Source organism: Xenopus laevis, chromosome 6L (assembly GCF_017654675.1).
Source record: "Xenopus laevis strain J_2021 chromosome 6L, Xenopus_laevis_v10.1, whole genome shotgun sequence".
Taxonomy (NCBI): domain Eukaryota; kingdom Metazoa; phylum Chordata; class Amphibia; order Anura; family Pipidae; genus Xenopus; species Xenopus laevis.
In genome coordinates this window covers 55129769-55155869 of record NC_054381.1, presented here as the reverse complement: position 1 = coordinate 55155869, position 26101 = coordinate 55129769, and the positions used below count along the sequence as shown (strand labels likewise).

Sequence of the window (26101 nt, the reverse complement as noted above, 5' to 3'; positions counted from 1 at the left end):
TAATATCCTCATATTTTACAACTGGGGGTACTTTATTTATTATAATACACAAAATTTAGTGAGTCATGTGACAGAAATGACATCACTACTCACCGTTTATAACTGATGACATCACTACTCACCGTTTATAAGGATATAATTTACAGGATATTCATGGCTTTTGTGTATTATAAAACAATTACTGACGAGCCACAGATTATAACGCACTCATGTAATATAACGGTGTTAGTGTTTAGGACGCTGCTAATAAAGTTTGTTCAAAAGCCAAGAGACGTAACGGCAAGACACGTTCTCAGCCTAGATTAGAAAAAAAAGAGAGCCATTAAGCGAATCAGACTATACCACTATTAAAAGCGTAGGGGGTTGTAGTTCTCGCGTTACCCCCCAGCCAATAGCAGTGCTACTTCGCCAGACTGATACACCCCTTTGGCTACGGCTATATTGGTGAGTTCCCGGGTGTGGGCAGCGCTTCCGGCCTCGACGCTTTCAGTGAGTCTGTGTGACCGGCGTGTGTTGGGCGCTGAGCGAAGTGACCTATTAGCACTTTCATTAACTCTCACCGTCATGGCTGAACCAGAAGAAAGGAGTCTGGACGACTTTTTCGCGAAGAGAGACAAAAAGAAGAAGAAAGATAAAGGAGGGTCTGGCAGTGCGGCGGGAAGTCGTGGGCCAGCAAGGCCGTCTGACGGGGCAACTTCATCCTCTTTATCTTCCTATGTGTCCGCAGCAGGGAAAGGCGTAAAGAAGGAAAAGTCTGGCAAGAGCGAGAACCCGGATCAACTACAAGAAAAAGTGAGCTAAGATGGAGCCTGTTTGTGTGTAGAACTAACAGCTTAAACCTTTATATCAGGGCTTCACATGGAATGACAGGGCCGGCTGGCAACTAGGCTACTCGCCCTCATTAGCAACACGTGGGCTCAGTGACAGGCGCACCGGTACCTGCTTCCCTTTCCTCCTCCTGCTCGTGGGGACTTCTGGGAGTTGTAGTTCAGCAGCAGCAGTCTGACTTGCCCATACTTGTTGTACAACGTTCTGGAACTAGGGGTTAAACTTGTAGCTGTGGCCACTAGTTTAGCAAAAATAGCTCGAGCCTCACAGGGTGACTTAAAGGGCAAGTACCCCAAAAAAAGTGTTTGTATTAAAATGGCTTTAAAGTTACCTGCACATATAACTGCTGCAGAAAGCGGAATCTGTCTCTGACTGTTGAAGCAATGAAGCTCAGGCCAGCTCATAATCCTGCAAGTTAACTGGCAGCTGCTACATTTTTTTTTCCAACAGTCACAATCAGAAGACAGATGCCATTAACAATATATTTGCCGATAACTTTCAAAACCATTTTTCATGTCTACAGAAAAGTTGCTTCGCATTCTATTTTGGTTGTGCAAATGTAATTGAATTTTGTCCATACATACAGCAGTTACTAAATGAGTTGCTTGAAGAAGCAGCCTGCTCAGTTTACTATTCTATTGTTAGAGACAAAAGGATACTGTCATAGGGAAAAAAATTTTTTTTCAGCATCAGTTTAATAGAGCTGCTCCAGCAGAATTCAGCACTGAAATCCGGTTCTCAAAAAAGCAAACAGATATTTTAATATTTAATTTTGAAATCTGACATGGGGCTAGACATATTGTCAGTTTCCCAGCTGCCCCCAGTCACGTGACTTGTGCTCTGATAAGCACCCTAACAACAGAACAATGGGAAGGTAACCAGATAGCAGCTCCCTAACACACGATAACAGCTGCCTGGTAGATATAAGAACAGCACTCAATAGTAAAATCCAGGTCCCACTGTGTCACCTTCAGTTACATTGAGTAGGAGAAACGGCCTGCCAGAAAGCAGTTCCTAAAGTGCTGGCTCTTTCTGAAAGCACATGACCAGGCAAAATGACCTGAGATAGCTGCCTACACACCAATATTAAAACTAAAAAAAAAATACACTTGCTGGTTCAGGAATGAAATTATATATTGTAGAGTGAATTATTTTCATTGTAAACAGTTTAATTTCGAATTTACAATCAGTATCTAGTGATTAAAGCTCAGGAAGGATCCCGATATCTGGCAGCAGGACCTAAGTAGAACATACACACACAGGGATTGATTTTCGGCCTGCATATTTCAGTTTTCCTTGCCCTTATAGAGGTTGGACGCAGAAGTTTGGATTAGGCCTGGCTTCCAGTTAGTATGTTACTTTTGGGTGAGGTCAGGGCTCTGTGCAGACCAGAGAAGTTCTTCCTCTCCCATCTCTACAAACCCAATTAGTACAGAATTTGATGTGTTTATGGGGGGCATTATTGTTCTGAAGCCAGAAAGGGCTTTCCCAAACTATTGTTACAAACTAACTTTATTGTGTCCCGTAGCCTTAAGGTTTAGTGGATTTAGGGGTCCTAGCCCAAACCATGGAAAAGAGTTCCCAGACCATTACTGCTCTTTCACCAAACATTACAGCATTATAAATTTAGGCAAGTAATGTTCTCCTGGCATTTTCCAAACCCGCACTTTTATGTCCGACTGCCAGATGGTAAATTGCCATTTATTACTCCAAAGAATGAATTTCTGCTGCTACACACACCATTGCCAGTGGCCTTTAACTCACTTTAGCCAACACTTGATATTGAAGACATTTCATTTGTTTGCTTCTGACCACCCATAAATACACTAAGCTCCTTTTGCTGACGCTGCTTTAGAGACCACTCTGAGGAAATGCCGGTATTGCAGGCACGAAATGCGTTGGTTCAACTAATCACCCAATGCCATTGTCATCCAGTGTGTTTAAATAAAAGCTGTTTAACCAATGCAGTAGCGGCTCAGTGGGTGCCTTGGTCAGTGCCGAATTGCGGGTTATTCTGAAACTGCTTTAGAGACTGTTTTGAAGTCAGCAGTACAGATATTTAATTTTCAATTGAGTGTTTGGATACTTTAGGTTGTATAATGTATCTAGTGCTATAGACATTGCAGAGCAGTGCTGTCCAATTTATATGGTACAGAGGGCCGGAATTTTTCTAATCTACATGGTGGAGGGCCGATAATGGAAGCCAGTGTTAGCCACTCCCTGTTTTTAGATGACACCCACTTTAAACCACACCCATGTTACCACAAGACCATGCCAGCATTAATAGCACACCAAAAAAACAGATGGTTGGTGCTCACTGCAGGGATCAGGGGTAGGCGGCGTCTAGGACAACATCATTGAGGGACACTTTTTTAATGGGTTTTTTTTTTTATTTTTCAAGCGTTTAATCATTTGTTTCAGTAATCATGGTCATTCAGTCGGGTGGATCAGATTTATTTTTGGCTGCTGTTGGCACTGGCGTAACTATAGAGGAAGCAGACCCTGCATTTGCAGGGGGGCCCAGGAGTGTAGGGGGCCCAGTGAGACCCTAATTAATTAGCAATTTTAATATATCTTGGTAAAATAGGCCAACTTATAAATATTTTGGGGCCCTAAATTGAATTTGCTATGGGGCCCAGTAACTAGTTACGCCACTGGGCACTGGTAAAGATTGGGTGCAATATGATGGCTGCAGGAGGGCTGTATGATGGATGGCTGCTGAGCTTGCTGGCACAGGTACAGAGGGGCTGTATTATGGATGGCTACTGGGCTTGTTGGTACAGGGGGCAGTCATATAAGTGTTGTACATTTTCTTTTTTTCTTTATTTAAAAACCATCATGGTAAGGAGGTAAAAGGTAATGCAGGACAGGGGGCTCTGATTGAAGCTCTTGCCTAGGGTGCCAAACTACCTTGGCCTGGCACTGGCAGGGATGTCACTCATATGTGAAAAAAGTCATATTAAGACATACCCTTACATCCATATGCCTCCTCCCCTGTGTATAATACAGTGCCCCAGCATATGATTAAACACCTTAGGGGCCCCTAACAATAATTTTCAAATGTTAACAAACCCCCAGAACAAATACCAGGCTTGTGTTCCATAGGGATCATAGATCAGGCAGAGTATGGCAAACACAGGGTGCAAAGAGCAGGCAGAGTATGACACACACAGGGAGGGAAGACAGAACAGAGCAGGAGCCAGGGAAATCAGGACCAGTCTAATATGTACTACATACAGTGACACAGTGCTGGTGCCTCATTAGCATTTTCAATAAGGTTTGAACAGGTGAACAATGTGGGCAGTTTCAGTCTGGGTCTCAGATGTGAACAATACAGGCTTTAGGATGTGAACAACAGAGGTGTCACAAGTGTGAACAATGAAGTAGGATCACAGGCGTAAACAATAAAGGGGATTACAGTGTGAATTTGATTAAACAATACAGGGCCAGTTAATCTCTGTAGTGATACCTTTTAAATTTTACAAATGGTAAACAGACACAGCAGGCAGACTTTGATATGGAGGGCCACATAAGGGGGGGTCGCTGAAATGAGATCCCCAAAGTGGGCTTTTTCACTGCTGCATATGCACCTGCCCGGGCCCTGAGGAAAGAAGGAAGACCCTAAGCCGGTGCAGTTGTTAGTGAAAAGGAGCACTGGCCTAGGGGTATCGAGTAAAGGATTATTATTACTGGGGAGGGGCCTAACATTTTGGCACTCTAGTAATTCTCTTCTTTCAGCTGAAAAGTATTTTAACTTGTTAAAAATGAATAAAGTGTTATTTATAGCAATGCTGTGATCACTGTATCATTTTGAGTGATCTGTGTTTGCGAAAATGTAGGAAAAAGCACCAGCATGTCTGTTATAGGATGGAAATTTTGCTGCATATTCAGCCTAGTTGCATGTATGGTTTCTATATTTATATCTAGATTTCTTTATAAAGACTTGCATCTTCACCTCTTCAGTAGTGTTGTGTGGGTGAAGGTGAATCTTGTGATGATGGTGGGTGGATTAAACTGATTTAGTAGGCGTTAATTTGATGGCTTTGTGTCTTGCTGTCTTGTCTAGGTTGTTGCTGACTAATTTTTCATTCTTCTCTCCCTTCTGAATGCGGAAATTACATTCAGGTTGTATTCCTTTTATATCTGTCCTGTTGCTGACGACAGCCTGAACATTTTCTTTTTGCATTGACACGGTAGACTTATTCACATATTGGTAATTTGCTCACAGGGCACCATTCATAAGGAATACAAAGCATGTATTTTCTAAAACCAGAAGATGTTGCTATAATATTAGTATTAATAGTATATATCCCCAACACTTTTGTGCTAAAACGTGGTGGGTCACTGCTGGGAGTGTAATGGACAGCATAATCCTGTAGGGATGAGCAGGTCAAACATTTAACACCACCCTGACTTGCTACTGTCTAACCTGCACCCACACAGCCAGATATTGTCTACTTTATAAGCCTGTACCTCTCTGATGACTTGTATATTGGTGAGATCACCCTCCAAAGGGCAGGGAACCTGCTTAAAGTTTAACCCAACTAAACCCAAGTTTCCCTGTTGATACATTTATGTTGCAAATTTAAATGCATGCTGAGACCTGGAAATTATACTGCTGCCTGATTGGTAGAACTTGTTTGCTGTTTCCGCCAGCAAATGATTGAATTAATAAATATCATACAATATAAAATGAAGATCAAATGAAAAGTTGCTTAGTAAAGGGGCTTCATTAATATAATAAATACTTTACTTAAAGGAGACCTTTCACAGCCTTCAACCAGGCAAGAGTGAATCAGAAATGTCAATACCTTTTATTGTCTTAGACTTTATTATTTTATCCTCATTAGGGGATGATAATCGTTGAAAAGTTTACGGTTTGTCCATTTACTCAAAGCAACCAAACAGCTGTTCGAAAAGAGTGGTTTCTGTGGCTTACTAAAGCTTGACTGTAGTTTTTATTTTTCACATAGGTCTTAGATCTGACTTAAATGAGTTTAATTTTTTTTCTTTTCTTAGGAAGAAGACGAATGGAAAGAATTTGAGCAGAAAGAAGTTGATTACTCTGGCCTTAGGCTTCAGTCTTTACAAATAAGGTACTGTTACCTGCTGGATGAATTCTTTTTGCACTATTTTTGCATGATTGTTTGACAAGTAAGCAAAAAAAAATGTGGAAGTCATGCAAAGGGCAATTTAGGGAGATACAGCACCATTGCCAAACCTTGTTGCCCTCGTCTAAAGCAGAGAAAGATATTAGACATTGCTGCCATAGGAACTCTTTCAAATGAACCTGTTTATTTGAATTATGTAGGTCTTTAATGACCAGGTAGTACTTGAAGAAGTAGAAGTTTATTCTATAGATTTATAACTACGCTCTACATTAACCAGTATATGTCCTACCAAAAGCATGGCAAAAGTGAGCAGAAGTTAAAAATGATGATTTTCATTTAAGCAGCAATGAAAAAGAAGATGATGAAAATGAAAATAAGGAAGAACAAGGAGCGGACTGGGAAGAAAGTGGAGGTTTTGGCTCTGACAAGTCATCTGGTCCTTGGAATAAAACGGCTCAGGCCCAGGCTCCCATAAGTGCTGGTAAAATAAAGCTAGTGTTGATTTAGCAATGTTTATACCTTCATTACAAGTTCCTAGCTGCCTAACATACAAGGAATGTGTTTGTTATATAGGAGTGATTTTGGGAAACAGGTTAAATATGGTCAAACCTATATACACGCTGCTGGCTACCATTCTTATGCTGGCCATAGACGCAACGATCCGATCGTACGAATCGTGGATTGGTACGATTTTCGGACCGTGAGTGGAGAGTCCCGACATTTTTCGTCCAGCCGAGGTTGATCGGACAGGTTAGAAAATTTCTGTCACCTGCCGATAATATCTCTGCGTGTATTGCCGATCGTACGATTTTCAGAGGGAGACTGTCACTAGCTTTGTCAGACATAACTATCGTACGATTGCTGTCAGGGGCAGAACATCGCTGATCTGTTCTTTTACTACTTTATTTGATCTGAATGGTAAGACTTTGATCTGAATGGTTAGTGGCGGGTCGCTGATTCGTACGATCGGATCTTTGCGTCTATGGCCAGCTTAAGAGGAGAACTCGGTGATGCTGTGAGGTGGGTTATATATGGCAGGGCTTAAAGGGGACCCTTCACCCAAAAACATTATTCCAAATCCTATTTTATCACGTTGGTCAATCAAAGTGAACTTTTATCTACACTATATAAATTATTTGAATCTTGTTTCCTTCAGTCTGTGAAATTCATAATTATAGCAAGCAGGAAGGAGCCATTTTGTGTACACTGTTATTAATGCAAGCCTTGCATCCTCTCAGAATCTTGTTTGTGCACCGGAATGGGGGACCTGATGTCCATCCCCATGCACTGGTTACACAATTAAATGGTGAAGAGAACGGGGGAATGTGGGGAGAGCAGTGACATCTAGGAAGTGCTGAATGGAAAGTGAAAGTAATTGTCTGCCCCGCCTCTATGCCTAAGTCATAGAGGAGGGGCAGTTAATATTTGATTAACAGAGTTTTAAATGAGTTTACAACAGCTATGAATGCTTTAATATAAAAAAGAAATTGGATTTCATGTTTAACTTGAAAAGGGCTTTTATTATACAGATTTTTATGTCTGGGTGACAGGTCCACTTTAGGATGTTTCCTATAAACTGACTAAAGTGATACAGGGCTGTAATCAGAGGCAATTGTGGTGAATTTGCCAGACAAAAGATTGCATCAGTTAACAGCAAACATGAAGCTTGGGTGTAAAAGGAATATTGTTATGTGGGTGAAGTACATTATTCTATATAAATGGCTAAAATACATTGAAGGACATAGTTATTGACCTACTTGAACAGTTCACAATACCTTTGCTCAGATGATAAATCCTTCACCCACTTCTCAAGCTGATTTATGCGATAGTCAGTAGAAGGCCACAAACTTTAATTGCTTCATTTGTATGCACTATTCTGCTGTTGGTGAAGATGTGTATGGCCCATTAACCCAATGTTTATTTTTACTCATTATATGTTAACCTTTGTGTACTGTTATTATCACTGCATTTAGGCCAAAAACAAAGTATAACGTATTAACGTGGACCTGTCACCCAGCATAAAAATCTGTATAATAAAAGTCCATTTCAAATTAAACATGAAATCCAATTTCTATTTTTTATTAAAGCATTCATAGCTGTTGTAAACTCATTTAAAAACCTTAGCTGTCAATCAAATATTGTCTGCCCCTCCTCTATGCCTAAGCATAGAGGAAGGAGGGGGGGGGCAGACAATTACTTTCACTTTCCATTCAGCACCTCCTAGATGTCACTACTCTCCCCACATTCCCCCACTTCTCGTAACCATTTAATTGTGTAGCCAGGGCATGAGGATGGACATCAGGTCCCCCATTCTGGTGCACAAGATTCATCATTCTGAGATGATACAAGGCTTCCCTTAATAACAGTGTGCACAAAATGGCTCCTGCCTGCTTGCTATATTATTAATTCCCAGACTGAAGGAAACAAGATACAAATAATTTATATAGTGTAATTAAAGTTCATTTTGCTTGACTAGTGTGATAAAATAGGATTTTGAATCTTTTTTTTTTTGGGTGACAGGTCCCCTTTAATACAATACTGTTTCTGGTGCTACTCTTTAATTTTGTGGTAGAGACAAGATACTTTCCTTGATTGTATTTATAGAATGAAATCATGAAATGAGACTGATGTGATGCTAATTAGAAATATTTCTTTGGTTAAAGTTGAAGAAGCGCCAGAGCCTGTCCATACTGGTGGTGTATATCGACCTCCTGGGGCCAGAGCCTCTGTGACAACACGAAAACCACAGGGTCCACCCGAAATTTATAGTGATACACAGTTTCCATCGCTTCAAGCCACTGCCAAACACACAGAGTCCCGCAGGTAAGTACAGGGTTTTTTTTCCGCATTTTTATTTCCGCGTTTTTATTTAAGTATTATGCAGTCATTTTAATAGAGCTGATGGGTTAAATACATTTATAAAGCTTCTGCTTAATGGATTCTGTTGACAGAATTAGTGTTAATATTTTTATTTACCTTTTATTTTATTCTGTTAGGGAAAAAGAAATGGAGAAGACTTTTGAAATAGTAAAGCATAAAAATCGCGCAAGTAACGAAGCAGCCAAGAACCCAGCCCTCCGACTCCAGTTAGACAACCAGTATGCGGTTTTAGGCGAACAATAAAATGGCAAATACAAATTTATTGTATTTTATAAATATATATATATTTTTTTTTTTTTTACCCACACACCAAGGTAATCAAACTACAGCTCTCAACGTGTGAACATAAACTTGTTTGAACTATTCCAGTATCCTGCGTATGAACTCAATGAAAAATGATTGGAATATTAAAACAACGCAACCCTTTAGGTCCCCCCCCCAAGTCTGGGAACAGGTGCCTCGCAAGGCTCTGAGAACTGTACATGAATTCCCAACGTTTTGTAAACCTAACCCATCAAAGAAGAGAACTGAAAAATTCAGCATTAAGTGGTCATTATCAAAATCTTTTTATTCTGAGCCTTGACTAAGGTTGACTACCTCAGATATGCTGTGCTTAATGCGGACACCACATGGATTGCAAGCTCTTTGGGAAAAGTCAGCTCTTCAGATTGTTGTCTGCTTTCCGTGTCAATGATTTAAGTGACCTTAAAGGGATTATTAGTATAAGTACCATTACAATCTTTACAGTTTTTATATGGGTCTCTAAAGAAATTCAGAACCTTGTGGATGTAGTTTGTTACCCTTTTAAAGGGCAAAACTCATCAGATTTGGCAAAAGAAGGTTTCATTGTCTAATTGGCTTGCTTCCTGCTGTTAACTCTTAACAATATCGGTTGCCTACTCCAGACTATTTTCTGTCATCTTTAAATATTCAATCTGCTAGAGCCACTGGGGCAATAAAGCTGTTCTATTGATACCTTGTCTAATGGGTAAAAGGAAATTGCAGTGTGTTTTGTGCACCATAGGAGTACTTTGTAATGCATCATCTGCTGTCAATCAGGTTATTCTGCTTGTTGATGGTAATTAGATGCCAATTATTTAATATGGAAAGTTTAAAAGTAGGTTGGAGCCGGGTGCACACACAGCAGCAGTCATTTAAAGCTCCACCCAAAAATATATTCCACCCACAGGTTATTCAAACCGAATTAAATGCAGTTGCAGCTCATTCTGTTGGAGCTCTAGACCTGCCGCTTTATACTGGCCTTGCTATAATACAAGTGTATAGAAATCCCTGCTCGGTGTATTCTAATAAAGTAATGTATAGATTCTGCTTCTCCAACCATTAGTGCTGCAGATACCATGGGTTAAAAGGCTGCCTTTTCTTTTTCTATTATGCTTCATGCACTGGATCATCTGTGAAAGACTTTTAACCGACTAAAAGCAGCGGCAGCATTAGCAGGTCTCCGAACCTATCTTTGAATCAGGTGCATGAACAGCACAGGGATGCCTTCTCTTCTCATAGAACTGCACCAAGTGGAAGTATAACGGCGAGGGCTGAACCTGCTCTTTCTAACTTAATATTCCTCTGGTCTGGAACTCCATCAGTCAGGGGCATTTTAAACTTTTTTTTTCTCTTCAGTGACAACCAATTTATATTTCAATTCTGGTAACACTTTTACAAAAGGTTATATACTTACAAACATGTGACTTGAGGCTTATCTTTCTGTGTGAGGGGTTAATAGACTGTCCATTGTGGGATTCTCAGACTTGACATACATTCATGTGACATTAATAAACAGAATTAAAATTGAACTCTCTACCATTTTCCTGTCTTATTTGTAACATTTTATATTATGTTTCTAGTAGATTTCTCTCCCTTTAAAATTCTGCTGCAACAGCACCATGCTGCTTCTATAAATACTCAGCCCCATGCAAATCCACCAGCCATAGACCCTTAACCTGACACCCTTCTTGCCATTATTCTGTTTTCCATATGGCAAAGTGATGCAGAATTGTATACAGTACTGCTGGGTTCTGCTCAGGGAATTCTAGTTATGTGCTGTTGTACAACAAGGAAACCCATTATCCAGAAAGCTCAGAATTATGGAAAGGCCTTCTCTCATAGACTCCATTTTATTCAAATAATTTCCTTTTTCTCTGTAATAATAAAACCGTAGCTTGTACTTTATCCAAACTTAAATATAATCAATCCTTCTTGTAAGCAAATCCAGCCTATTGGGTTTATTTAATGTTGATATGATTTTCTAGTAGACAGAGTATAAAGATCCAAGTTACGAAAAGATCCGTTATGTACCTCACTGGATACAGGAGAGCTGCTTTGATGTTGTGAGGACATGAGTTTGACTCTGACCAGGGCAGTAGAGTGTATGTACTTCCCTATGTCGGTCTGTTTGGCTGTTTTTGCCAAGTGTTCCAATTCAATTTCTTGTCATGCTCCAAACACAAACAAGCTCATTGTTTCTGGTGAAACTGACCCTGTATGAGTGGGATAGGGATCTCTAAACTGTAAGCTTGCAACATTTAGGAACTAAGAGTTTGCAAATAAGTAAAAAACCTAAATTTCACAGAAATTATTGTGAAAATTCAGTTGTGCTGTCTGTTTTCATTGTATTTAAATGATTTAAGGGCATTGTCATGGCCTAGTGTTAATGACGACTCTTTAAACACCTGTTCTGACGACTAGGCAACTTTACCCCCCCAAAGTTTGGACTGTAGAGTGGCCCTAGCATACTTGATCCTAGGTACCATTTAAGCAGCATACTCTTCAGTTGTTATGCTGCCTGGAACCCAAGAGGCTAACCGGTCTTATGGCTCCTTTGGAAGCACAATGTGCCCCGCCTCAACAGCTTTCCCCTTTAACATAAATGCAGGGGTGCCTCTACATGGACTTTGAATGTACAGACTGAAACATTGGGGCTCATTTATCAACACTGGGCAAATTTGCCTGTGGGCTACCTATAGCAACCAATCGGATTGCTGCATTCATTGTTCTTGCAGCCGGCTTTAAAAAGCAAAAGAACTCTTTCAATTCTCTGCAATAATAAGCCTAATACTCCACTGAACATTCTGCAACATCCTGTACATTGCCTTCCATTAGCCAAGTCACCCCTGATCACTCATGTATTATAAGGGATAATGTACCCCGTACTGTAAATGATAAGGATATTAGAAGTCACTGAGGGGTTGTTCTGTAACCATATAAAGGCACAAGGCTGCAGAATGAGTTATACAGGGAACTCCGAGTATCACTCATGTATTTTAAGGGATAATGTACCCCCTACTGTAAATGATAAGGATATTAGAACCACTGTATTGCCGGTGTCATCTGAATTCATTATGCACCAGGAGAGTGCTGTACTGTTAAGTAGTTCTGAAAAATGGTTCCTTCCATGATCTGACTCAGAACAGAGTTTAGAGCTCTCCCTGACAATTTCAGCCAGGAGAAAGCTTAGAATAATGCTGCAAATATATAAAACACATAGCCTGAAGAGATAATGTGTTGTGCTCCAACTTTGATGTGTAAAAGGCTCGCACAATAAATGCTTTATTTCAATGTAAAACCATCTGACACTTTTTTGTTTGCACATAATCATAGGCTATACAGAATTAAATTCAGGTATGGGACCAGTTATCCAGAAACCCGTCTCCCATAGACTCCATTTTATCCAACTAATCTAAATTTTTAAAAATGATTTCCTTTTTCTCTGTAATAATAAAACAGTAGCTTGTACTTGATAAGGATATTAGAAGTCACTGAGGGGTTGTTCTGTGACCATATAAAGGCACAAGGCTGCAGGCTGAGTTATACAGGGAACTCCGAGTATCACTCATGTATTATAAGGGACAATTTACCCCCTACTGTAAATGATAAGGATATTAGAAGTCGCTGAGGGGTTCTGTGACCATATAAGGACACAAGGGACAATGGTTGCTATGGTTACACTCATTGTGATGCTAAACACAAGAGAGAAGTTCTGGTTGCCATGGTTATACTCTTTGTGATATCATACACAGAAGAGCCAAACACTGGTTGCTACGGTTACTCTCATTGTGATGTCATACACAGGAGAAAAACACCTGTGGGGAAAAACAGCTGAAGGTCATTACATGGATTGGTAGCGGTGGAGTAAGAAGCTATCTTCAACTCTGTCGCTATTTGGATCTTTCCATTCTTTTTCATAACTGAATTTACTTATAACTTATTTATTTATTGATTATCATTTATTTATAACTTATTTATTTAATATTATTTATCATTTATTTATAACTTATTTATTTTGAATTTATTTATAACTGAATTTGTTACCTGACGAATATTATCATGGAAAAACAAGAGGAAAATTATAAGATTATATATATAGACGAAGAAAAAATGGACAAAGAAGAAAATAATGCATGTAAGAGGAGAAAGAGCAGGGTATTGGTTACACTAATCATCGGGCTCCTTGTTACCTGCTATTACATATTTGTGGTGGAGCTGTGCATATTTACTGTCCCATCACAAGAGTTAAAGGCAACTTTCCTGGTGATGTTCCACATTTTGTTCCTCCTGTGCATGTGGAGTTATCTTCGGGTTGTTATAACGCCTCCAGCCGTCCCTCCTGAAACATTCCGCCTATCGGAGTCTGACAAGCAGCTGTATCTGAGTGAGGAGAGCCCAGAAGTGCAGGAGCAAATCCTCAGCCGTGCGGCCAAAAACTTGCCTTTATATTACAATATAGATTCAAAAACACCAATTAAGTACTGTAGAAAATGCCAATTCATAAAGCCAGACAGGTGCCATCATTGTACAGCGTGTGACATCTGTATACTGAAAGTGGATCATCATTGCGTATTTCTAAACAACTGCGTGGGATTTTCCAACTACAAGTTCTTCCTCCTGTTCCTGCTCTATGTTCCCCTACTGCTTATATTCACTAGTGCAGTGTCCCTTTATTGCTCCATACTGTTCTGGACTGGTCAAGTGACAAACATGGATTCCAAAGACTCAGTCATTGCGCTGTTCTGCATGAGTACAATGTTCTGTATAATCTTTTGTTATCGGTATATTTATGAACATTACTCACTGGTTTTAATGAATGACACTCTTTTAGAGTTTAATGAAGGCATACATTGTAAGTATAATCCCTATGACTTGGGCTACAGAAAGAACTGGAGACAAGTGTTTGGCAATAAAAAGAGATATTGGTTCATCCCAATCTTCAGCAGTTTAGGAGATGGCTCCTCATTCCCACTGGGTGATGCCAAAGAGGACATAGAGAAAAATGGGGCTATTGACTGCCAAACTTCTAAATGAGTCCCAAAAACAACTCTCAGAAGTGAAAACAATGCAGAAAAGTTCATGGCGCTTGAATTTCATGCAGAATTTTAGTTCCACATTAGAGAGAGAAAAGCTGAAACTTATCAAGATGTGTTATGGGGAGTATTTATAAAGAAGTGAAGTTCGTAGGCTTTAACTCATAGCGTCACAGCATCACAAATTTGCAACTTTGCTACATATTCTATGTCTTGTTACAGAAACCCTTTGTAATTGTTATTGAAATAAATATTTATATTTCTCTAATATTGTTGCATCATTTGTCATTTTTGTACCTATAGGGGGCAGCACCTCATAACTAGGGTGAAAAACGACACCAATTACATTTGCACTTACCAAAATGATAGAAACAGATCCAGTGAAAGGTCTAAACTTCATAATGGGATAGCGGCTCATTTAGCCTCTTAAGGTGGCCATAGACTCCAAGATCCGCTCGTTTGGCGACATCGCCAAACGAGCGGATCTTTCCCCGATATGCCACTAAACTGCGTGGCTATATCGGGGGTAATTCGAACGTTCGGCCGTATGATCGAATTACGATGCGCCAAGCGGCTCCGACGGGTCGGTTGGGTAAAAATCCAACCTTCCCGATCGATATCGTGGGCAGATATCGATCGGGAAGACCCGTCGGAAGCCCCCATACACGGGCAGATAAGCTGTCAAATCGGTCCAAACGACCGATATCGGCAGCTTTATCTGCCCGTGTATGGCCACCTTTAGTTATGTACATTTCATTACTCCCTATATCTGTCACTGTACAATAATGCAGCACATGTCAGCTTTGCAGCCAATAGAAAAGCACTTAATTTTGGAAAATATTTGACAAAATATTAGCCGCACCCCAGATAATGCATTTACCAGCCCAAATTATTGACACTTAACTCTTAATTCCCATCAGCAATTCTTCATAAAAATCTGCCCATGTTGGCACTGGCTTTACTACTCCTTTGCACCGCGATATTTGCATTTTGCATACGCAGTGCACCACCGGGGGATTAGGTCACGCTGGGCAGCTTTGAGGATCTTTTTGAGGCGGCCCTACAATGTTTCCCTTCAAACATATGTGAAAGATAAACGAATATAATGTATAAAGGGTATAAAACACACCCTATTTTAAAATATAAGGGTTAGGGATGGGTGAATTTTTTCAAATTGTTTTGTCGTGGAAATGACACCCATAGACTTGTATGGCGTCACACGTCAAAAAAAATTGTCGCCCATAGACTTTTAATTGGCGTCGAAAACACTGAGCCGGAGGCAAATTTTTGGTGAAACGAAACGGCCAAATTCACCCAAGCCTAATAAGGGTATTAAAAGTAACTGAGGAGTCCCAGAACCATGTAAAGACACAAGGCTGCAAACTGAGTTATACAGGGAACTCCGAATATCACTCATGAATTATAAGGGTTAATGTACCCCTTACTGTAAATGAAAAGGATATTAGAAGTCACTGATTGGTTCTATGACCATATAAAGGCACAAGGCTGCAGGCTGAGTTATACAGGGAACTCTGAGTATCACACATGTATTATAAGCGATAATGTACCCCCTACTGTAAATGATAAGGATATTAGAAGTCACTGAGGGGTTGTTCTGTGACCATATACAGGCACAAGGCTGCAGGCTGAGTTATACAAGGAACTCTGAGTATCACTCATGTATTATAAGGGATAATATACCCCCTACTGTAAATGATAAGGATATTAGAATCACTGTATTGCCGGTGTCATCTGAATTCATTATGCACCAGGAGAGTGCTGTACTGTTAAGTAGTTCTGAAAAATGGTTCCTTCCATGATCTGGCTCCTGCCTGGCACCTTCAATGCAGTATGAAGTGAACAGAGTTTACAGCTCTCCCTGACAATTTCAGCCAGGAGAAAGCTTAGAATAATGCTGCAAATATATAAAACACATAGTCTGAAGAGATAATGTGTTGTGCTCCAACTTTGATGTGTAAAAGGCTCGCACAATAAATCCTTTATTTCAATGTAAAACCATCTGACACTTTTTGTTTGCACATAATCATAGGCTATACAGAATCAAATTCAGGTATGGGACCAGTTATCCAGAAACCCGTCTCCCATAGACTCCATTTTATCCAACTAATCTAAATTTTTAAAAATGATTTCCTTTTTCTCTGTAATAATAAAACAGTAGCTTGTACTTGATAAGGATATTAGAAGTCACTGAGGGGTTGTTCTGTGACCATATAAAGGCACAAGGCTGCAGAATGAGTTATACAGGGAACTCCGAGTATCACTCATGTATTTTAAGGGATAATGTACCCCCTACTGTAAATGATAAGGATATTAGAACCACTGTATTGCCGGTGTCATCTGAATTCATTATGCACCAGGAGAGTGCTGTACTGTTAAGTAGTTCTGAAAAATGGTTCCTTCCATGATCTGACTCAGAACAGAGTTTAGAGCTCTCCCTGACAATTTCAGCCAGGAGAAAGCTTAGAATAATGCTGCAAATATATAAAACACATAGCCTGAAGAGTTAATGTGTTGTGCTCCAACTTTGATGTGTAAAAGGCTCGCACAATAAATGCTTTATTTCAATGTAAAACCATCTGACACTTTTTTGTTTGCACATAATCATAGGCTATACAGAATTAAATTCAGGTATGGGACCAGTTATCCAGAAACCCGTCTCCCATAGACTCCATTTTATCCAACTAATCTAAATTTTTAAAAATGATTTCCTTTTTCTCTGTAATAATAAAACAGTAGCTTGTACTTGATAAGGATATTAGAAGTCACTGAGGGGTTGTTCTGTGACCATATAAAGGCACAAGGCTGTAGGCTGAGTTATTCAGGGAACTCCGAGTATCACTCATGTATTATAAGGGACAATTTACCCCCTACTGTAAATGATAAGGATATTAGAAGTCGCTGAGGGGTTCTGTGACCATATAAGGACACAAGGGACAATGGTTGCTATGGTTACACTCATTGTGATGCTAAACACAAGAGAGAAGTTCTGGTTGCCATGGTTATACTCTTTGTGATGTCATACACAGAAGAGCCAAACACTGGTTGCTACGGTTACTCTCATTGTGATGTCATACACAGGAGAAAAACACCCGTGGGGAAAAATAGCTGAAGGTCATTACATGGATTGGTAGCGGTGGAGTAAGAAGCTATCTTCAACTCTGTCGCTATTTGGATCTTTCCATTCTTTTTCATAACTGAATTTACTTATAACTTATTTATTTATTGATTATCATTTATTTATAACTTATTTATTTAATATTATTTATGATTTATTTATAACTTATTTATTTTGAATTTATTTATAACTGAATTTGTTACCTGACGAATATTATCATGGAAAAACAAGAGGAAAATTATAAGATTATATATATAGACGAAGAAAAAATGGACAAAGAAGAAAATAATGCATGTAAGAGGAGAAAGAGCAGGGTATTGGTTACACTAATCATCGGGCTCCTTGTTACCTGCTATTACATATTTGTGGTGGAGCTGTGCATATTTACTGTACCATCACAAGAGTTAAAGGCAACTTTCCTGGTGATGTTCCACATTTTGTTCCTCCTGTGTGTGTGGAGTTATCTTCGGGTTGTTATAACGCCTCCAGCCGTCCCTCCTGAAACATTCCGCCTATCGGAGTCTGACAAGCAGCTGTATCTGAGTGAGGAGAGGCCAGAAGTGCAGGAGCAAATCCTCAGCCGTGCGGCCAAAAACTTGCCTTTATATTACAATATAGATTCAAAAACACCAATTAAGTACTGTAGAAAATGCCAATTCATAAAGCCAGACAGGTGCCATCATTGTACAGCGTGTGACATCTGTATACTGAAAGTGGATCATCATTGCGTATTTCTAAACAACTGCGTGGGATTTTCCAACTACAAGTTCTTCCTCCTGTTCCTGCTCTATGTTCCCCTACTGCTTATATTCACTAGTGCAGTGTCCCTTTATTGCTCCATACTGTTCTGGACTGGTCAAGTGACAAACATGGATTCCAAAGACTCAGTCATTGCGCTGTTCTGCATGAGTACAATGTTCTGTATAATCTTTTGTTATCGGTATATTTATGAACATTACTCACTGGTTTTAATGAATGACACTCTTTTAGAGTTTAATGAAGGCATACATTGTAAGTATAATCCCTATGACTTGGGCTACAGAAAGAACTGGAGACAAGTGTTTGGCAATAAAAAGAGATATTGGTTCATCCCAATCTTCAGCAGTTTAGGAGATGGCTCCTCATTCCCACTGGGTGATGCCAAAGACGACATAGAGAAAAATGGGGCTATTGACTGCCAAACTTCTAAATGAGTCCCAAAAACAACTCTCAGAAGTGAAAACAATGCAGAAAAGTTCATGGCGCTTGAATTTCATGCAGAATTTTAGTTCCACATTAAAGAGAGAGAGAAAAGCTGAAACTTATCAAGATGTGTTATGGGGAGTATTTATAAAGAAGTGAAGTTCGTAGACTTTAACTCATAGCGTCACAGCATCACAAATTTGCAACTTTGCTACATATTCAATGTCTTGTTACAGAAACCCTTTGTAATTGTTATTGAAATAAATATTTATATTTCTCTAATATTGTTGCATCATTGGTCATTTTTGTACCTATAGGGGGCAGCACCTCATAACTAGGGTGAAAAACGACACCAATTACATTTGCACTTACCAAAATAATAGAAACAGATCCAGTGAAAGGTCTAAACTTCATAATGGGATAGCGGCTCATTTAGCCTCTTAGGAATGTACATTTCATTACTCCCTATATCTGTCACTGTTCAATAATGCAGCACATGTCAGCTTTGCAGCCAATAGAAAAGCACTTCATTTTGGAAAATATTTGACAAAATATTAGCCGCACCCCAGATAATGCATTTACCTGTGCTTCCGGGGTCCTTTTATAGACCCGCGCCGACCTGCCCCGCCAACTACATCACAAAAGGGGTGGGGCGAGCAGACGTTAGACTATGAAATCAGAACCCGGAAGCCGGCATTTGAAGGTGGCGGCGGGGAGAGCAGGAGAAGAGCTCAACCGCACCCACCCGCGAGGAGCAGCGCAAGGTCGACCCGAACCCACCCATTTCTAACGTGAAAGGCTGTGTTTTAAAATGTATCAGTTTAATTATCAATCATTTAGATTAATGTATAATGAACCTGAAAGCTCATTACCCCTTTAGATCAGCAGTAGTCCGCACCTGCTACATAATGAATTGTGCGTTTCAAAAAGGTTCACAAGTAATTGGCAAAGCAGTCAATTCAAAAAGTTTGAAATGTCATTTGAGTTTAAAAAAAAAACCCAAAAAAAACCTCACATGGATTCGAAATTCGACCCATGATAAATGTGCCTCTATGCTTGGCATCTAATTCACTTTAGAAGAAATCTGATGAGCAGCTATGTGTTTGTGTAGGGATACTTATATCAGTAGGACATACTTATATTGAAATACTGATACTAAAAGTACTGATTTTAAAAGTCCTATTCTTTTTTTTTTCCCTACATCAAAATCTAGATGCACAAGGTAGTTTTTGTGTTTAGATTTATTATATTTTAACATATACTCAAAAACAGTACTATTAAAAGAAAAAAGAAAATAACATTTCATTCAATATTGCCTATCCACTGTTAGTTGGACAGGAGCAATAAGGGAATGACAATAGTATGAGTAAAAAAGGTTGCCTATTATACAAGTGTACAAATAACTGGGCGGTAACTGCACCCAATGAACAGGGAGGGTATGAAACGTATTTCACATATATTGGGGCACGGACACATAGAAGTATATAAAATACAGGGAATGTTATTTGTGTACATATCTACATAGTATTTGACATGAAAAAACCGATTTCCATATAAATTAACAGACATGACAGAGTACATAACATTTTGTCACAAAGAGTAGTGCTACATAGTTGGCATTACCAAGCTGCTGCCTTTTTCTCTAGCTCTTCAATCTCACTCTCTCAGTAATGCCGTGATCTCTTAACATCAGAGACGTCTCCAGAGGTTTTCCTTTTGCGCGAAAGCCCAGTCCCTGTAACCCGGACATATGGAATTGCATCTGGGAGGCAGTAATTGTTCATGGGCGGAGGTAGCTCCTATAACCAGAAATATTAGTCTGTTACTTTCAAAACAGAAAGAAGTATAGATATGAAATAACTGATCCCAGCACAGTTCTATAGGGAAATAGGATATAATGGATCTCAGCATCTTCAGCAGGATCTTCACCAGAGAAGGAAAAAAAAAAGCAAGACATAAAAGAAAGGATAGACTGTGGGAGATAAAGCATAAAGTGAAACGAGGCATTTACTGCAATTAATTGTAAAGTGAGAATGTACTGCGCAGGGAATTATCCCTGTGCAGGCATGGGCTGGTTGAGGTCTGTGGGGTTAACCTCACCTGCCGAGCGCTTCCAGGATTCAATGTACATGCCCGGCAGGTGAGGTAATTTTTTCGCTGATCCGATTGGTCTAGAGATGTCAGGTGACCATTCGGGTAAGTATAAAATACCTGCGCCGACATCGGAGCAGGTTCTCCGGCGAAAGGCATCAGAGGAGGAGGACTGCGCCCGCCCACCCTTTGTTTATGATTGTTATATTAATAAAAAAAAAATGAAATAAAAAAAAAATAAAAAAATAAACTGTTGCAGCATTAGAATGTACTTTTGGATTTACATGACTGGTGGCCATAACAAATAAATATGGCATGTATATTATAATTTGATAAGTTTTGGATATTCTCATGGTGGCCTGCTGGGCAAGAGCAGAGGCTGGCCGGTTTTTCTTCTGATATCAATAAATGATAAATTAAACTACACTGTAGTGTCAAAAAAATGCTAATAAAACAGTGCTGCGGCCTACCCTCCAACCAAAAAGATGTGTTCTTGGTTTTGTGAGTGCAATTATTTCTATATATTTGTTATATTATAAGTACATCGTACCTAGCCCATGTTTTGCTGGACTTTTTTCAGACTAAAACAGAATAGGAGTCAAAATATCAGTCCACTTAATTTTATCTGTAATCCTTTAAGTAGTTACACTAATTTGAGATGCTTAGAGTATTTCAAAGCATTAGCAAAAATGTAATGTATAAAGACTGGAGTGACTAGATGTTTAACATAACACAACCTCCTGCTTTACAGCTCTCTAACTCTAGTCAGGGACTATAAGGGGGCCACATGGGACATAACTGTTCAGTGAGTTTGCAATTGATCCTCAGCATTCAGCTAAGATTCAAAAGCAATTAGTTATGATGTATGTGCCCCCCTTCAAGTCACTGATTGGTTACTGCCTGGTAACCAATCAGTGGAAACCAAGAGAGCTGCAAAGCAGGAAGTAGTGTTCTGGCTATTATGTTAGACATCCAGTCACTCCTGTCTTTATACATTACATTGTTGGCTAACTAACTATATTAGAAACATTTTTTATTTTGCATAGCCTTTCTATTTACACAGTTTTTATTTTTATACTGAACTGTTCCTTTAAACACCACTTTCCCAGTACCCTGGCGGGGAAAATAACACTGATAAAGAAAAAAACCTCAGAATTTTGCACAAAAATACACGTTTAATTACTGTTTTTCATTGTTTAGTAAAAATGTAGTTCTGCTCTGAGGAAAACACTGTGAGTGCAGTTTAGGAAATAAACAAACCTTCATGAGGTAGTCGGCAATATACTCTGGTTTCAGGCAGTTTACTCCTTGTGCTGCAGCCTCTGCCACATTTACTCTGGGCTCATCGGGTTTCAGTTTGCTGAAGTCAGCAAAGAGGTGGCTTGCTTCTTTAAACAGAGGAGAAGAATGGCCAGCAAATACCTATAAAACGCCATACAAAAATGATGAATTTGATGCATCCCTAGTCATATTTCATTACAAATGTTTTTTTTTTAGAGTGCATGGACTGCTTTTCACACATAGGCATGATTCATAAGGTCTCTGATTTATTTAAGGACCGGGGAAAATAAAATCAACTCCAGAAGGTTTCTATCAGTATAACCAGTTGAAAGTGTAAAGAGCTGGAAAGTATAGTTTTCATTTTAGAACATCTCATGGCAATCTTTTATTGCATGCTCAGACCACTGCTGTACCTACACATCTTCATGCCGTCCCCTCTCATATTTGTGCTCTGGATAAATCTCTAGCTAATATAACCTGCACCACCCTGGTCTGTCTGTCTGTCCTCCCTGCAGCACTGTCTTTCATCTGTCACATGTACGGCCTCCTTCCTCTGCTGCCCTCCCAGTGTTATCAACTGTTCAGCTCTCATGCTTTCTGCCTCACTCCTCCTCTGTCATATGTCACCTCCCCCAGTATATTTATATTAATATTATATTATCCTTGCACCATGCCACTTCAGCCACCCAATTTTATTCCCATCTTTCCCTGCTGGCATAAACCATTCCTCCATGTCCTCGGTCTCACATATAAGACATATACTTGACTACACCAAAATCCTGATTCTTTCTCCCACCCACAAACTATTGCAGCCAATTGCTTTTATGTAGGGATGCAACAAATCGAGGATTGGGTTCGGAATTCGGCTAGGACTCGGCCTTTTTCAGCAGGATTCGGCCGAATCCTTCTGCCAGGCCGAACCAAATCCGAATTAGCATATGCAAATTAGGGCAGGGAGGGAATTCACGTGACTTTTTGTCAAGGAAGTGAAAAATGTTTTCCCCTTCCCACCCCTAATTTGCATATGCAAATTAGGTTTCGATTTGGTATTTGGCCGAATCTTTCGTGAAAAATTCAGAGGTTCGGCCGAATCCAAAATAGTGGATTCGGTGCATCCCTACTTTTATGAACACTTTATCCAATCAAATAGTAATTCGATTTGATTGGATAAATTGTTGAAAGAATCAAAGCAATTCAATAAATCAAGTGTGTGTGTGTGTGTGTGGGGGGGGACTGCATTCAACTATATTGAAGAAAATTGACATACAGCACCTTGTTCAATGGAATTAAATACCTTTATTTGGTACACATGGCAGGACCAGGATAACAGTGACATTTCAGGCTACAAGTGGCCTTTTATCAAGCTTACCAGTTATGAGAGGGTATTGGAGCCGAGTCTGCTAACCTTACAAATGTATTCAACTATATGTCACATATATGAGATGGGAGCCATGGAGGAGGCCAAATAATGCCAGAGATGATCATTGCATGTCTCCCAACACAATCATGATAGTGATAGAAGTTCTATCAGGTTAAAAACTCTTTCAAAACTATGTAGAGTGCAATAAACAAAATGCCCCAAACCACCCCGTGCCACAGCATTTGTTACACTGTAATCCATATTGCTTTCCAATATATTTATCAGAACGTAAATCACCTCTAAATCAGAGGCAACATTCATAGAGTCCCCTGCCATTGCCCTACCAGCTTTTGCAAAATAGAGACAACTATAATGGTCAGCAATGGTTTAAATGGAATTTTGCTTGCTGATAAGTTATACCAGCAACATCAATAGATCATGTTAATTTCCCATATATGTAATAATAAGCAGTTATATGTGAATTCAGCTCAATCTTAAAAGAAATATACAAAATAAACCCGAAAATAAAAGTTGAAGAAAGGTATAATTTTATTGCAAGAACCACACATTTTTGCCTACATATACCATGAATACTTTCATAATTATGTTTTGTGGGGACTTTGAAGAATATCTAACAAATCAGTTTTCAGTTGCGATTTTGTTCTTTAACACACCACAGCCTACCTTTGCACCTCCTGACTGGAGCAGACGTTTGAAACCAGGTTCCTTTGTTTGGTCGACATTTAAAATTACTTTCCAGCCACTGAATGCACCCTAAAAAGATACAATTTAAAGTGGTTAGTAAGTCTTTCTTGGAGGTTACAACATAGCTGGAATGAAGATGATAATACCCTTTCTGTCAGGCTCTGCTGGGATTTGACTGACCTCTTTGCTTTTGAATGCCTTTTCCTAAACACACTGTGCCAAGAAAGTAGTCAAGAAGTTTCTGGTGATTTTGGGCTTATCACCCAACATGTTTTTAAAATTCCAGAAGTCTTTTTGGCTAGGCTATTTATGACCAGCCAATCAGAGCCAAGTTCTTTCTGTTTAACGGGTCAGTATATTACCTTGTTCAACATACAATTAATGAATAGGGCTTGTGTTGAAGATACCTGATGCCTGTAATTTTAATTGTGAATAATATAGTTTATTTTATTGAGATAAACATGTAAAATGAAGCTACTCCATTCTAATTCATGCAAGGTAGATTATAAAATTACCAATGCACAGATAATCCCCCTACATAATGGGTTTCTCCTGATCTGTAAGGCAAAACAGTCAAAACAATGGTGAAGGTATGGGGTTGTTTCTACGGTGCTCATTATCTCAACCAACTAATGCTTAAAAGATTTTAATTGGGAAAACAAAGTAATACTCTTTTACTGTTTTTTTAAATAAAAATAACTATGAAATATAATTTTTTTAAAATTCAAAGAATAGGCAGAATGTATGACCTACACCTAGCTCTCCCATTATCTTGCTTTGCTTGAGAATCCTGTCTTGTATTCAAGCCTGCCTTGTCTTTCATTGCATCTGTAATTTGGTATCATGCTTCAGTCTGTCCTGTTCTATGCCCGCTGCTTCCTGCTCCAGTCTGTTCTGTTTCACACCCTGTCCTGCCTCCTGTTTCTATGCATATGTCCTGTTCCAGCCCTTACAGATCTTCATCCACTGAAACTTGTCAAGTCTCTTTGATACCACTCTTGGGCCCCAACTATCTAGACTCACCACCCACTTTCAGTTTGCCAACTCCCTATACATTCAAGTGCCTAAAGTATTGCTGAGAGGGAGAGCTTGCTGGTGGGCTTGTGATTATGTGTGTTTCCAATGATCACACACCTTGCCATATTTCAACAGGATTTGTGATGGCTCCTCAGCCTGCCCCTCATTTCAGCAAAGATGGCTTCTGCCAAGTCTTGCCGCCTAAAAAAGGGGACCCGCAGAGTCCTGCCCCCCCCCAAGAGAGGGACCCCTGCCGAATTCACACTCTGTACTACAACATTTTGTAGACCTGCTGTTTGCTGTAGTATTATATGATAACTGATTTTCTCTTTCATCTTAGGGGCAACACAGGGAACAATGGAGTTAAGCTCCACCCGCCAGGACACTTGAATAATAATTAAAGGGGCGTGCCAAGGCGGCTTAACCTTGCACACTGCCATACCAGTCAGTTTTTCAAGTGCCCTGCTCCAGGGAGGATGAACAACACACAGAGGAGAAAGACTCTATGGTCAGCAGTGTTGACAACAGCAGTGATACCTGAGACAATGTCTTCATTGACGTTAGCCCCCAACACCAAGGACACCACCGGGGTTGAATCGCTAGGCAAAGGGTCCCCCCACATGCTCCGCCCCACACTGCGCAGGTAACCTGAACTAACCCCCCGACTCACCAGTGCTGATGGCGGTGGCAATACAGCATCTTCTTCCGAGTGTCTGCCCTGGAATGAGCGCAAGTATAGAGCATTCGGGAATCCCTACAAGTATTAGCCTCTATTGCAGATAACCTGGGAAGGGCCTTGGCTAGATTTAGTCACAAGACAAATAGCAAACGTAAACACTTAGATAATTCTAAGGGTGATACCATTACACATTCCCCATCTAAAGGGTCTTCGGCAGATGAAGCCACCTCCCAATCAGAAGGCGAACTTCCATCATCTGACGCTTCCTCTGAGGAAGAAGAGGAAAACCGGGAGAAAGAGCAAGACATCCAGCATGGCATTGATGGCATTATTAAGAAAGTGCTGGAGGTTCTGAATATTTCACAAACACAGAAAAAACAAGCAGAGATATCAAGTCTGTTCAAGAGGCAGCACAAGTCCGTGGTCTGCTTCCCACAACATGAGCAACTACTTAGTATAGTTTAGGACGAATGGAATTCTCCCAATTGGAAGTTTCAGGCTACAAAGAAATTTGCC

The 26101-nt window shown here is 39.8% G+C and overlaps 4 protein-coding genes across 5 annotated transcripts in view; 3 read left to right on the top strand and 1 right to left on the bottom strand.

Moving 5' to 3' along the window:
* Positions 1–360: 360 nt before the first annotated feature.
* Positions 361–10635, top strand: cdv3.L (CDV3 homolog L homeolog). Of its 2 annotated transcripts, none has more exons than XM_018266710.1 (5): positions 361–792; positions 5848–5924; positions 6281–6420; positions 8603–8762; positions 8936–10635. In XM_018266710.1, the coding sequence occupies exons 1-5, from the start codon at positions 565–567 to the stop codon at positions 9060–9062; spliced, it is 732 nt and encodes a 243-aa protein (XP_018122199.1). In that variant the 5' UTR covers positions 361–564; the 3' UTR covers positions 9063–10635.
* Positions 10636–12679: 2044 nt separating this feature from the next.
* Positions 12680–14148, top strand: LOC121394616 (palmitoyltransferase ZDHHC20-like). The gene has a single exon (XM_041566049.1). It carries the CDS (start codon positions 13161–13163, stop codon positions 14133–14135), a length of 975 nt encoding a protein of 324 aa, XP_041421983.1. The 5' UTR covers positions 12680–13160; the 3' UTR covers positions 14136–14148.
* Positions 14149–17433: 3285 nt separating this feature from the next.
* On the top strand, positions 17434–18884 carry LOC121394615 (palmitoyltransferase ZDHHC20-like). Its single transcript, XM_041566048.1, has one exon. It carries the CDS (start codon positions 17489–17491, stop codon positions 18461–18463), a length of 975 nt encoding a protein of 324 aa, XP_041421982.1. The 5' UTR covers positions 17434–17488; the 3' UTR covers positions 18464–18884.
* Positions 18885–19683: 799 nt separating this feature from the next.
* topbp1.L (DNA topoisomerase II binding protein 1 L homeolog) overlaps positions 19684–26101 on the bottom strand; it is a 58500-nt gene continuing 52082 nt past the window's right edge. Inside the window, exons 26-28 of the mRNA NM_001089099.1 lie at positions 23869–23958; positions 21804–21965; positions 19684–20251 (exon numbers count right to left, since the gene is read on the bottom strand). Coding sequence (NP_001082568.1) covers positions 20117–20251; positions 21804–21965; positions 23869–23958 — 387 coding nt within the window. The 3' untranslated portion in view covers positions 19684–20116. The remainder of the gene's footprint in view (positions 20252–21803; positions 21966–23868; positions 23959–26101) is intronic.

Excerpts from the sequence above, each read along its gene's own strand:
- LOC121394616 (XM_041566049.1), top strand. The coding sequence starts at position 13,161 with ATGGAAAAACAAGAGGAAAATTATAAGATTATATATATAGACGAAGAA.
- cdv3.L (XM_018266710.1), top strand. The coding sequence starts at position 565 with ATGGCTGAACCAGAAGAAAGGAGTCTGGACGACTTTTTCGCGAAGAGA. Across the intron at positions 5,925-6,280 it reads CTTCAGTCTTTACAAATAAG|CAGCAATGAAAAAGAAGATG; the intron begins GTACTGTTACCT and ends TTTTCATTTAAG. Across the intron at positions 6,421-8,602 it reads CCAGGCTCCCATAAGTGCTG|TTGAAGAAGCGCCAGAGCCT; the intron begins GTAAAATAAAGC and ends CTTTGGTTAAAG.
- LOC121394615 (XM_041566048.1), top strand. The coding sequence starts at position 17,489 with ATGGAAAAACAAGAGGAAAATTATAAGATTATATATATAGACGAAGAA.